Here is a 13,415-nt window from a genome sequence, read left to right as displayed (position 1 = left end):
AAAAGGGACCGCTAAAGAAGATGGAGACAGCCTGTTCTCAGGCGTGACAGATGGCAGAACAAGGAGTTACAGCGGGCAAGGTGTAGATTGGCTATTAGGAAACATTATTTCACCAGGAGGGTGGTGAAGTACTGGAATACGTTACTTAGAGAGGTGGTGGATTCTCCATCCCTAGAGGTTTTTAAGTCCCAGCTTGACATAGTCCTGGCTGGGATGATTTAGTGGGGGGTTGATCCTGCTTTAGGCAGCTCCTGAGGGCATGTCCAGCCTCAGGATTGTGTGATTCTATGACTGCTGCCATGCTCAGCCTCTAGGACACAGGATCCCCACACAGAGTCCATCAGGCTTTTTGTGGGGTGCAGAGTGAGTAGCTTTGGTAGATGGGGGTAGGGGGGACATCTTGGTGGTCTCAAGCACCATTCAGGTTTGGCCTGTTTGCCCTAGGCAGAAGCTACCTCCTTAGGCAAGCACTGTTTGTCTACAGCAAACTCCAGTCACCCGTCTGAGGATGTTACAGAGGTTCCTAAATCTGAGCCAGCCTTTTTTGGTGACAAATCTGAGGAACTCTCCCAGATTGAAGTGACATTAGAGGAGGTTTTGGAGTTAATTGATAAGCTGAATAGTAACAAGTCTCCAGGACCAGACGGTATTCACCCAAGGGTTCTGAAAGAACTCAAACGTGAAATTGCGGAGTTATTAAAAGTGGTTTGTAACCTATCCCTTAAATCCACTTCGGTACCCAATGACTGGAAGACGGCCAATATAACGCCAATATTTAAAAAAGGCTCTAGAGGACACCCTGGCAATTATAGACTGATAAGTCTAACATCAGTACCAGGCAAATTAGTAAAGAATAAAATTGCAAGGCACGTAGAAGAGCACAAATTGTTGGGCAAAAGTCAGCGTGGTTTCTGCAGAGGGAAGTCATGTCTAACTAATATATTAGAATTCTTTGAAGGGGTTAATAAACATGCGGACAAGGGGCACCCAGTGGACATAATATACCTCGATTTCCAGAAAGCCTTTGACACGGTTCCACACCAAAGGCTTTTATGTAAATTAGGCAGTCATGGGATAGAAGGAAAGATCCTTTCATGGATCGGGAATTGGTTAAAAGGCAGAAAACAAAGGATTGGAATAAATGGTAAATTTTCACAATGGAGGGGGTAACTAGTGGTGTTCCCCAGGGGTCAGTCCTGGGACCAATCCTGTTCAACTTATTCATCAATGAGTTGAGATGGCAAAGTTTGCAGATGACACCAAGTTGTTCAGGACAGTCAAAACCAAAAGGGATTGTGAAGAACTACAAAAAAGATCTCAGCAAACTGAGTGATTGGGCAGCAAAATGGCAAATGAAATTTAATGTGGGAAAGTGTAAGATAATGCACATTGGAAAAAAATAACCCAAATTACACATACAACATGATGGGGTCAAATATAGCTATGACAGATCAGGAAAGGGATCTTGGAGTTATAGTGGATAGTGCTCTGAAGCCATCCACGCAGTGTGCAGCAGCAGTTAGTAAAGCAAATAGGATGTTAGGAATTATTAAAAAAGGGATAGATAATATGACAAAAGAGATCATACTTCCCCTATATAAAACTATGGTATGCCCACATCTTGAGTACTGCGTGCAGATGTGGTCTCCTCACCTCAAAAAAAGATATAGTGGCATTAGAAAAGGTTCAGAAAAGGGCGACTAAGATGATTAGGGGCTTGGAACGGGTCCCATATGGGGAGAGACTGGGACTTTTCAGTTTGGAAAAGAGGTGATTGAGGGGCGATATGATAGAGGTATATAAAATCATGAATGGTGTGGAGAAAGTGAATATAGAAAAATTATTTACCTTTTCCCATAATACAAGAACTAGGGGACACCAAATGAAATTGATGGGTAGGAGGTTCAAAACTAATAAAAGGAAATTTTTCTTCACACAGCGCACAGTCAACCTGTGGAACTCCTTGCCAGAGGAGGCTGTGAAGGCCAGGACTCTATTAGGGTTTAAAAAAGAGCTTGAAAAATTTTTGCAGGTTAGGTCCATAAATGGCTATTAGCCAGGGGTAAAGTATGGTGCCCCAGCCTTCAGTACAAGGGCAGGAGATGGATGGCAGGAGATAAATCACTTGATCATTGTCTTCTGTTCTCCTTCTCTGGGGCACCTGGCATTGGCCGTCGGCAGACGGGATACTGGGCTGGATGGACCTTTGGTCTGACCCAGTATGGCCATTCTTATGTTCTTATGTTCTTATGTTCTGGGCGCTGCACAGTGTCCTCTTCCCAGGCAGCTCCAGGGAAGGGTCATGGCCAGCCTGTGGGGAGGCAGTGGGCACACCAGATTCTCACTAGTCCAGCTGGGGCAGGCCTTATGGGGATGCACCAACCCCCTCTCATCACATTCCGCTGCACTGGACAATCAGCCCTGGCTCTGCTCATCCAGTGCCCAGCACAGTGCAGCTCCCTGGTGAGATGAGCACCTGTAGCTGGGCCAGAGCCGTCAGAGGCGCTGTCCCATTGAAGCGCTGGGGTGGCAGGGGGGACAAAGCACATGCCAAGCCCTGAAAACCCCAGTGCGCAACAGCCCCTTCCTTTGGGTGAGCCGCATGACTCCTGCCTCTCTGTGGCTGGCAGTAGCGGGCCTGCACTTTCAGCAGCTGAGTTTTCAGTGCTCTCTGGGTGTCCTCATGCCACTGGCAGTGACTACGCCGAGTACCTGAAGATGGCAAAACTAGGAAATAGGCACCTTTGGTCAATTCAACAGCTGTAGGCTTTTGCCATTATTGTGCTGGGACTCTGGGCTCCCTGGAAGCAAACATGTTGCCCTGTAGTGCTTACAGGGCTGGGCACAGATGTGGGGTGCAGAGGACCTGTGTTCTAATCCTGGCTTTGTCAGTGGCCTGCTGATTGACTGTGGAAGCCCTTCTCTGTGCTCCAGTTTTGGGAATAAGGACATTGCCCTCCACTGTAAGAGCTGTGAGTGAACCTGCTGTTTCCTAGCAGCACCAGGACCTAGCTGAGTGTGCCCCATCTGGGCTCACTTTCCCATTCCTAGATAGCTGCTGGACAAATCAGTGCCACCTGCAGGTAAGTGCTCCCCACTGTTTGGTTCCCAAACTGGCCAGTTTCGTGTCAGTTTGGGACTTGGCCCTGCTCTTTCTTTGGCTGAGCCCTCTCAATCTGTCCATTTCAGCTCACGGGAAAACCCACTCCCGATGCAAGAGAGGCTCTACGTGTCAGTGCATTCAATCTCAAATGCTACGGGGCTGGAAGGCGTGCTAGGTGTCACGTGTCGGAGGCTCACGGTCAGCCATTTGGCTCTGAGGTGGTAATCTGTTTGCTTCTTTGCCAGTGGGTTCTATACAGCCTTGTAAACACAGCAGTGGACCCTCAGCTCTTGGGAGTATTAAAAACAGATTTTTGTCCAGGCACATCCATGTGCTTTTTTCTTAGCTGCATCTACGTGGGATGTAAAACAATAAATCCATTGCCAGCATCTGCTTTCCAACATGGAATTGGTTTCCTTCTCCCTTGTTTGGGGCTCTCAGCGTGAATGCTGCTGGCTGCCCTTCCTGTGTAAAGCTTGCACCTGGCCCTCAGCTGATGCCTCTCCTGACAGCACAGCTGGCTGAATAGCATCTGAGTACTTAAAACTGGTGAATGGATCCCAGTGTTCACTGGCTCTTTGGGTCTGATTTGCCAGGACCAGGAAAGGTCATTTCCCCACAATTTCTTTCCAAGTTTATGACCCACAGAAAGTTTGGGCATTAATTTTTCCAATTAGTTTAACCACCCCCTAAGCCACTAAAGACCATGTTAGATTGTGAAACAGGCATTTCAACTTTTGCATAACGGTGTCTGGGTCAGCAGGCCAAACAGCCTTGCTCACTTTATGTCCAACAGAAAACACAGCTTTACTAACAGGGTAGTACAGAATTCCCTACAGCCTTTTGCACTCTGCTCTGAGGTGCTCAGCCCAAATGCACACACCATCTATCATTTCAACTTCTTTTAATCCCCTCAGGCAGCTCGTCCTAATACCACTGCTGGTTTGGCAGCTCCTCTGGTTTAACGTGCTCACTGCCCCACTCACTGGCGTCATAATATGCATCTAAAAGGTGGCATGGAAGAAACTGGAATACCAATAATTCACTCGTCTTCAGAAGTCTGCCATGATATATGGACAGGCGGTGTACAACGATCAGAGGGGTAGCCGCATGAGTCTGGATCTGCAAAACCAAGAAGTCCTGTGGCACGTTATAGACCAACAGATGGTTTGGAGCACAAGCTTTTGTGGGCAAAGACCCACTTCATCAGATGCACTCTCCACTACACTGCACCTGACAAAGTGGGTCTTTGCCCATGAAAGCTGATGCTCCAAAATATCTGTTAATCTCTAAGGTGCCACAGGACTTCTTGTTGTTTTTGTGTGCAAAGAGTTATGGAGACAGGCTACAACTATATTCTTAACGTGTTTGGCAAGCAGTGTAGAAACACTATGCTTTAGACAAAGGAACATGCACTAGGCTCAGGCAAAGATAATGAAAGTTCATCTAAATACAGAATAAGCAATTCTAATGTGCGAGAGAGGAGACAACATGGCATCTGTGCCCCCAGCAGAAAAAGGAAGGTAGGTTAGAGTTTTACTTTTCAGAGCATACATTGCAAAGGTTTCTTGAGCTGCAAACTTGGAATCTGGCTGTCTATGGATAAGCAATTGCATTAGCGGAAACTTATTAGAAAGGGCATGTCTGAAAGGAAGTGGCACTGGTGAGTAGAATCATTAGGCTGTGTCTCCATTAGTCCTTATTTTTTTCCAACAGAAGTGGCTGAGAACACTTTCACATCTTCCTTATTTCCAAGCTCTGTTTTATTTCCTCAATTAAGGTAAAAGGAATGTCTTTCGTTGGATGTATCACTGACATTATCTTGTGATTTGCAGTCTCCTGCCAGCTATCATGGTCCTGGGAGCCATAAGGAAGTCTACCTACTGTCTGTTGGTTCATACTGTGCCATTTTCAGCAAACGTGCATTCACCTAACTTCTCAGCTAGGTTGGTCTTCTGTCCAAACACAGCTGATGAATTGCATTTACTATCTGGAAAGCTATTGTATTGGGGTTTTACAGCAATCTGTGATAGTGCCAGATGACCGTAGCTACTGCACTGCAAAACTGCACTGCTCCCCAGGATGCAAGTTCACAAGATGCAACTCTGACAATATTTAGCCAAGTTTCTGCAGCAGTCCTTGTGTCTACCAAATAATCTAGGCTACTGGTTTGCCGTTCTCCAAGTGAGCAGATGCTCTGGGCTCTAACTCTGTGAAACACCTTAGAAAAAGGTTTGTTTGTTTTTCTTTTCCCCATTCCCACCCACCTCTAGTGCAGCTGGATCTTTGCTGGAGACACTACAGTGTCTGTTTTGGTGTTATTTCAATTTCCTTCATTTCTAGCTCTCTTTAGCCGTGTCTACACGTGCACGCTACTTCGAAGTAGCGCCACGAACTTCGAAATAGCGCCCGTCACGGCTACACGTGTTGGGCGCTATTTCGATGTTAACATCGACGTTAGGCGGCGAGACGTCGAAGCCGCTAACCCCATGAGGGGATGGGAATAGCGCCCTACTTCGAAGTTGAACGTCGAAGTAGGGCACGTGTAGACGATCCGCGTCTCGCAACATCGAAATAGTGGGGTCCGCCATGGCGGCCATCAGCTGAGGAGTTGAGAGACGCTCTCTCTCCAGCCCCTGCGGGGCTCTATGGTCACCGTGTGCAGCAGCCCTTAGCCCAGGGCTTCTGGCTGCTGCTGCTGCAGCTGGGGATCCATGCTGCATGCACAGGGTCTGCAACCAGTTGTCGGCTCTGTGGATCTTGTGCTGTTCAGTGCAAGTGTGTCTGGGAGGGGCCCTTTAAGGGAGCGGCTTGCTGTTGAGTCCGCCCTGTGACCCTGTCTGCAGCTGTGCCTGGCACCCTTATTTCGATGTGTGCTACTTTGGCCTGTAGACGTTCCCTCGCAGCGCCTATTTCGATGTGGTGCTGCCCAACATCAATGTTGAACATCGACGTTGCCAGCCCTGGAGGACGTGTAGATGTTATTCATCGAAATAGCCTATTTCGATGTCTCTACATCGAAATAAGCTACTTCGATGTAGGCTTCACGTGTAGACGTAGCCTTTGTTTGTTAGCGAATGGGGCACATGGACTAGCTGCTTACTCTGTGTGCCTGCTCTAACAATAGCTACATAAAATGTGCTAAGATTATCTCCACAGCCCATCACCATCTCTTCACCCCTTTCCGTGCCTTGCACACGCTCTTCACACATCGGCGCCTCCCCTCGTCTCTCACTTTTCATTGCTTTTCACTTTCTGTCTCTCAGCTGCTCTGCCTGCCACGCCAGCCCTAACTGCCCATTTGCCTGCTCCCCCCAACAAATGGGTTTGCATTAACACTACTGGAGACAATACAGATCTCTTACTGATGTAGTGCAATGCTCTCTACCGCACTGCTCCTTACGCATGGAGCCAAGCCCCATGCACTTCAGATCCCTCCTTGCACTTTCTGCAGCAGCGCCCATGCCAATGGGAGAGGCGAGGCCAGATGGTGCTCAGGGAATGCAGACAGCACTAGAGTGAAGGAGTATGCAAGGCCTGGTGATGCAGAACCTAGCTGGGCCACGGAACCCAGCTTCCCCCTCGGGACTATTCCCTGGCGGAGTCACATGTTGAAAGGTACTCGCTTGTACTCAGTTTGGCTAGCCAGGCTGTGGAGTGGGGAAGAGGCTTATTGTCTATAGGCTGTACCCATCCCATTGCTAAGAGGAACAGATGGCTAATTCCACAAAGCCAGCCACGGCCACAAACATAACTCACGGTCCTCCAGGTCATTTTCTGACTCAGCAAACTTGGCTTTGTAGTAAGTGATGCCACGAACGATGGTGGGCTTGGAAGGAAGCCGGCTCTGGACATGCATCTTCCTCCGAAAGGGCTGCTTCGGTTTCACTACCTCTGGAGCGGACAGCAGTTGTGGCAGGGACTCGATAGAGTTGATTTGCTGAGAAACCATCTCATCTTGCAGGAATCTTTCTTCATATTTTTCCTTTATGAGATAAAAGAGGGTGTTACATGATGGCTAAATTGCACAACTGGCAGATGGAAGAATGGGTTGACACCATCCTGGGTCAGATTTGCTGCACTTTAATAGTCCTAGGTGCTCAGAGCTACATTGTTGGCTAACGGAAAGTATTGTAAATAGGGATGAGCAGTGTTAGTAGCTTATGTTGTGTTTGTGATGTGATGCCTGCGTGACAACCAGGCTATACAGGCTCTATTATTTAAATTATGTGTTGTACATACTAGGATGATGACACAGTGGCTGTGCTGTTAGTGTGTTTGCAGGGCTGGTGCTTAGCATTAGTGAAATACATGGACTTAGTGCTTGCGACCAAGTCTCCATCTAATGGCTTAAAGAGCAGATATATCAGCTCCTATCACCTCGCAGCTAAAGGAAACCAGCTCAAGAGGCAGTCCCTGCGCTCCAGGCACCATGAAGCAAGGGTTTGAGCCCCCCATAATGTCTGCTGGCCGGTGAGGCAAGGGCTGGTTGTGTTACGCCACACCAGCCATTCTGCAGCACATTTATTGCTTACTGACTTCCTCCAATCCACTCACTTCCTGCAGAACTGGACCTTTCCTTAAGAAAATACTTCTACCTATTCAGCTGCAAAGAAAACGCAGTGAACGTAAAGCAATATGGGGCTGTCTTCCTGAGTCTGCAGACAGACACTGACCAAAACAAGAGCACGCAACTATCCCTTTCATTGAGCATCCTGAAGCACAGCAATGACCATTGCAATCCCAACACTGTTAATATTTCATGAATGACCAATTTTGTTTAGAAACTTCCAGTCTCTTCGAGCTGGTGGGAGCTGGGGTGGGGGGGGGACTGTAGGAGGATCTTGAATACCATCCTGTTTCCTCCCTAAACTGACCCTGAGTGTTTGCTGTGTGAGAGAGCTCAGTATACACTGTGTCTGAGGGATGCTGCATGTTATACAGTGGTGTTGTGTATGTGAAGATGAACGGTACGCTGAGTGTGGGAATGTTACTCATGCTAGCCTGTATACGACGAGGGTACATCTGTGTGCTGTGGATGAAGTTCCAGAGTTCCATGGTGTGCTTGTGTGTTGGAGCCGTTATCACAGCAAAGGCAGAAATACTTAATTATGAAAGAAGCTGAGCTGGTCTAATGCCAGAGTCAATGCATTCCCAGAGCCTGGCTTTAGATGGTCAGTCCATTTTTAGGCTAATACCCTGATTTTCATCTCATTCAAAGGAAATGAAGAGAGACCCTGAGCCACTGCAGCAGTGGTTAGCTGGCTGAAAGGGTGGCACCAGGGTTCCTGTAAATGGGTCCAGGCTGAAATGAGTAACACAAGCAGAATTTTTGGAAGCGAGGACATGCAGTGCACCTGAAGTGCTGCACTTCTGCCAGATGGGACTGGATGCTCTCCACCATTCAGCTGGCTGCTCGTGAGGTGAATACTCAAAACCGCTTGGTAAGCAGCAGGTCTCACACAACATGCCTGACCCAAGGCAAGGCAATGCAAAACTAAGCCCCCTAACCTTAGGTGCTGGCCAGACCCAGAGTCACAGTGTGTCCTTACCCTTGGCTGCACACCACAACCTTCATTCACCCCCGACACTCCTGGGGATTTGCCATGTTACCAGAGGAGTCCCCCCAACACCAGCAGTTGTGGGTGGCTGGTGCAGGATGCTGGTGTGCCAGGAGGGGGCAGCTCGGGAAAGGGCTGCAGCAAGAAGGGCACGGTCTCAGTGTACAGTCCTTGTGGAGAAGTGTGGCGGGGAACCATGCCAGACTTAGCTTTTTATTGCCTTTGTGGGCTGCTGAGGCACAGCGTGCGCACTGTGCCGGCATTGCTTTCCGTGCATCAAATCACTAGGCTCCTGTGCTCCTCAGGACGTTGGGGTGTAGGGGCCCCCCCCACAGAGCAGCCATGTCTCCCTACTGAGGAAGGCCCAGTATGGCTCAGCACTTACACATGATGATCACCCTATGTAATGTGCTCGGGCTGCAGTCCATGACCAAGGCGGCCTCGGGCCCCAAGGTCGCCAGCCCCAAGAAATGGCCCCCGAGAAGGCGGATTTTGCCCTGTTTGCCCAGGTGGTTCCCCACTTGGCCTTCCAGGCGCAGCGAGTGCTGTGCATGGGCTCGGGCGAGGTAGAGCTAGAGGTGAAACAGGCACACAGTCACTGAGCACCGGACTGGCACCACCAGTGACGCCATCCTGAGTGTGCGTGCAGTACACTTAAAGCAGCTCACTTTGGCCTTGAGGGAATGGCACCCTGCCCTGCACCACAGAGTCCCAGCACCACTACAGGATAGGAGAGAGCCACAGCCACACTGTTGGCTCCGGGCACAGCACAGCTCAGCACAGCTCAGCTCAGGCCGGCTCTGCAAAGCCTGATGCGGAGCAGCTCAAAGCTGCTCTAAATTACACCACCTGCCAGTGTCCTGAACGGGCCATCGCAGTGCCTAGGGAAAGCCCCACTCACACCTCTTTCCTACAGCCACTGCAGAGCAGGCATGGGGTAGGAAATGCTGTCCCACACCAGCTTTGGGCCAGCACGAGGGGGCTCTCAGTGCCCCCATCTCCTCCCCCTGAAATGAGGCAAATCAAACTGCCGTGCTTCAGAAGTCCAGCCAGCTGAAGCTGTTCCTGGTGCCCGCTCCACCCCGCATCGCACAGGAGACAGCAGGGGAGCCTGGCAGCAGCTGGCATGGAGCTGCGCAGTGGCATAGCATCCATACATAGCACCCCTGTGCCTGCGCGTGGTAATGACTGATGTGGCCTCACTGCAGTGTACTTGTTCCCAGAGAATTCCACCCCCCCTCAAATTGCTGCTTCCAGCTGCAAGGCAACATCAGGGAATTCCAGACGCCAACACTGCCTTCCATCTCTGACCTCAAACCCACACCTCGGGGGAGGGCCATGGGGCGGCTGGGCCTGCTCCCCCTATGCGCTGGGTTGGCTGCATTGTGCTGACTTCAGCAGGGTGGAGTCTGAGGACGGAAATCAGGTTTGCTGAGCCAGGAAAAAAGCACTGGAAACTAGTCTGGCCTGTCAGGGGGGCCCCTTACCCAGAGGAAATGCCCTCTTGTAGCCACCACTAGTCCTGCAACAACCCCTGCTGGCGTTTTACCCTGCAGAGCATCGGACCCTCCTCGTCCCGATGGGATGGAGGGGAATTCTCCGGCAAGCGTCAGAGCAAGTAAATCACCATGCACTGGCACATCAGCAGCCAAATTAGGGCACTTTGGAGACTGACTGGGGAGGGGCAGGAAGCAGGCGCCGGAGGGGCTGGGGGCGAGCGGGCAGAGGTAGGAAGCAGGCGCCGAAGAGGTTGTGAGAGAGCGGGAAGGGGTGGGAAGCAGGCGCCAGAGGGGTTGTGAGTGAGCAGGGAGGGGTGGGAAGCAGGCGCCAGAGGGGTTGTGAGTGAGCAGGGAGGGGTGGGAAGCAGGCGCCAGAAGGGCTGGGGGCGAGTGGGGAGGGGCAGAAAGCAGGCGCCGGAGGGGCTGGGGGCGAGTGGGGAGGGGCGGGAAGCAGGCACCAGAGGGGCTGTGGCCAAGCGGGGAGGGGTGGAAAGTAGGGACCAGAGGGGTTGTGGGTGAGCGGGGAGGGGCAGGAAGCAGGCAGGGGAGGGGCTGGGGGCGAGTGGGGAGGGGCGGGAAGCAGGCACCAGAGGGGCTGTGGCCAAGCAGGGAGGGGTGGAAAGTAGGGACCAGAGGGGTTGTGGGTGAGTGGGGAGGGGCAGGAAGCAGGCGCCGGAGGGGCTGTGGCCAGACGGGGAGGGGTGGAAAGTAGGGACCAGAGGGGTTGTGGGTGAGCGGGGAGGGGCAGGAAGCAGGCAGGGGAGGGGCTGGGGGTGAGCGGGGAGGGGCGGGAAGCAGGCACCAGAGGGGCTGTGGCCAAGCGGGGAGGGGTGGAAAGTAGGGACCAGAGGGGTTGTGGGTGAGTGGGGAGGGGCAGGAAGCAGGCACCAGAAGGGCTGGGGGCGAGTGGGGAGGGGCAGAAAGCAGGCACCAGAAGGGCTGGGGGCGAGTGGGGAGGGGCGGGAAGCAGGCGCCGGAGGGGCTGGGGGCGAGTGGGGAGGGGCGGGAAGCAGGCGCCAGAGGGGCCGGGGATGAGGGGGAGGGGCGGGAAGCAGGCGCCAGAGGGGCTGGGGGCAAGGGGGAGGGGCGGGAAGCAGGCGCCAGAGGGGCTGGGGGCGAGTGGGGAGGGGCGGGAAGCAGGCACTGGAGGGGCTGGGGGGCGAGGGGCAAGAAGCAGGCGCCGGAGGGGCTGGGGATGAGGGGGAGGGGCAGGAAGCAGGCGCGGGAGGGGCTGGGGGTGAGCAGGGAGGGGTGGGAAGCAGGCGTCGGAGGGGATGGGGGTGAGGGGTGGGAAGCAGCCGCTGGAGGGGCTGGGGGCGAGTGGGGAGGGGTGGGAAGCAGGCGCCGGAGGCGCTGGGGGGCGAGGGGGGAGGGGCAGAAAGCAGGTGCCAGAGGGGCTGTGAGGGAGAGGTGAGAAGCAGGTGCCGGAGGGGCTGCTGGGGACTGGCGTGGGTGTGGGACTGGCGCTCAGAGGGGAGAGGCAGCAGGCACTGGAGGAATTTTGCAGGGAGCACAGTGGGAAGCAGGTGCTGGAGATGCTCTGCCAGGCTCACCGTGAGCAAGGCTAGGTCTGAGCAGGGGCCTGCAGAGCAAGCTGTAAGAGTCGGGCGCTGCCGAGTGCAGAGCAGTGCAAGAGCTGTGGGGGCCACAGGGGAGCTGCTGGGACACAGAGCCGACAGCTGGCGCAGGCTCTAGGAACTCCAGGAGCCAGAAGAAAGTTAACTCCCCCAGCAGGCATCCTCCTCCACCTGGGCCGAACCCGCGATGCGTAGCCAGGGGGCCATTGGGCTAATGCCTTTGCCTGCCCAGGAATTTGCCATGGAACACCAGTCGAGGGATTTTCAGCAAGGAATGTTCTGGACAGGTGCAGGAGAAGCAGCCTCGGTCTGAGGCTCGCGCCACGCTGACAGTTGACAGAAGCCAAGGACTCAAGCAGCTGTGCTCTTACAAGCAGATCGGGGGAGCTGGAAGTAAGTGAACCAGCACTGGCGTGCCTGGTACTAGTTCCAGCCACAGCTGTCATCAGGGTCCTTACGGAATGAAGGTGCAAAACTGTGAGAGGCTTTTCGCTCGCAGCTGTCACTCCCACATCTCCTTGGCCCCCAGAGAGCTGTCCTGTCCTGACCAGACCAGACCAGGCCAGGCCAGGCCAGGCCAGGCCAGGCCAGGCCCAAGAGAGGGACCCCGATGACATCACCTCTGCCACCACCGAGAGGCCATGCTCAGCTGACTGCGCTTCCTCAAAGGACAGCGCCTGCCACGTGTGAGTCCACCTGAGGAGCTGTACGACGAGGCCCTTTCCTCGCACAGCTCCTCCAGCTGAAGGGAAAGGAGTGGAGGCCCCTGTTACAATGAGAGCCTGACAGTGCCCGACCCCACACATCTGCCTATACAGATCTGCCCCTTTTTTCAGGAGTGGGTTAACACCTGTGTGCTGGGTGTTTTGTCAGGCCTCTGCGCTGGCTGAAGGGCTCTGTATCCTGGCCCAGACCTGGGCTCACCCTGGGGCAGGACTGGCACACAGCAACAGCTTGGACCCCTATATTCCATCTCAGTTGTACATCAGGCCTAGCAACCTCATGCACCAACTGCTGCAGCAGCTGTGCAGAAAACTGCCGTTGCAATGAAAGCGACTCCATAAGAAACGCCTAGTTCCCCGACTGCCTCTCCAGAAGGATGGGACTGGAGAGGGCACCCTGGCCATGAGAGAGCCTGAACCCCACACTGCATGCCCCCAGGGCCAAGCCACAAGTGTTGTTTTACCTTGAATTGGCACAGTAAGGTGTTTGCAGCACTTCCCTCTCCTGCAGCCCTAGTAAAAATACCCACTGCCCTCAGCCATGGCAGGTGAAGGACATTTAATGTTTGTCCCCAAGTCATGGTGCCCTTGGCACTGCCAGTGCCCGCTGGGTCTGAACCCACAGCTCTGAGCAGCTGCGCCAGTGATGGTCTTGACAAGGCTGAGAAGGAGAACAGATGTGCAAGGATGGGAAGTCGGGGGGGCTCTGTGGGGAAACAGCTGCTCTGTCCTGTCACCAGCATGACAAGGGTATGCAACTCTCATCGCACGGTGCCATGAGAAGATGCCTATATTCGCCAACTTCCAACCCTACTGTTCAGAGCTGACCCTGCAGCTCCAGGGCATTTCTCTCTCCATTGCCTGCACAGCACTGAGTGCTCCTGGACTGGAACAGGCTCCTGGCTTCAGGCTGCACAAGAGCTCCGAGTGCAGCCCAGAGGGTGCAGCTTGCC

At 53.2% G+C, this 13,415-nt stretch overlaps 1 protein-coding gene across 2 annotated transcripts in view; it reads right to left on the bottom strand.

The window, feature by feature from the left end:
* Positions 1–13,415, bottom strand: part of OLFML2B (olfactomedin like 2B) — a 42,003-nt gene that overhangs the window by 9,130 nt on the left and 19,458 nt on the right. For both annotated transcript variants that reach the window (XM_075002743.1, XM_075002744.1), the window contains exon 5: positions 6,863–7,088. In XM_075002743.1, coding sequence (XP_074858844.1) covers positions 6,863–7,088 — 226 coding nt within the window. The remainder of the gene's footprint in view (positions 1–6,862; positions 7,089–13,415) is intronic.

Source organism: Carettochelys insculpta, chromosome 9, assembly GCF_033958435.1.
Source record: "Carettochelys insculpta isolate YL-2023 chromosome 9, ASM3395843v1, whole genome shotgun sequence".
In the NCBI taxonomy this organism is placed as follows: Eukaryota; Metazoa; Chordata; order Testudines; family Carettochelyidae; genus Carettochelys; species Carettochelys insculpta.
This window is presented reverse-complemented; position numbering and strand designations above follow the sequence as displayed.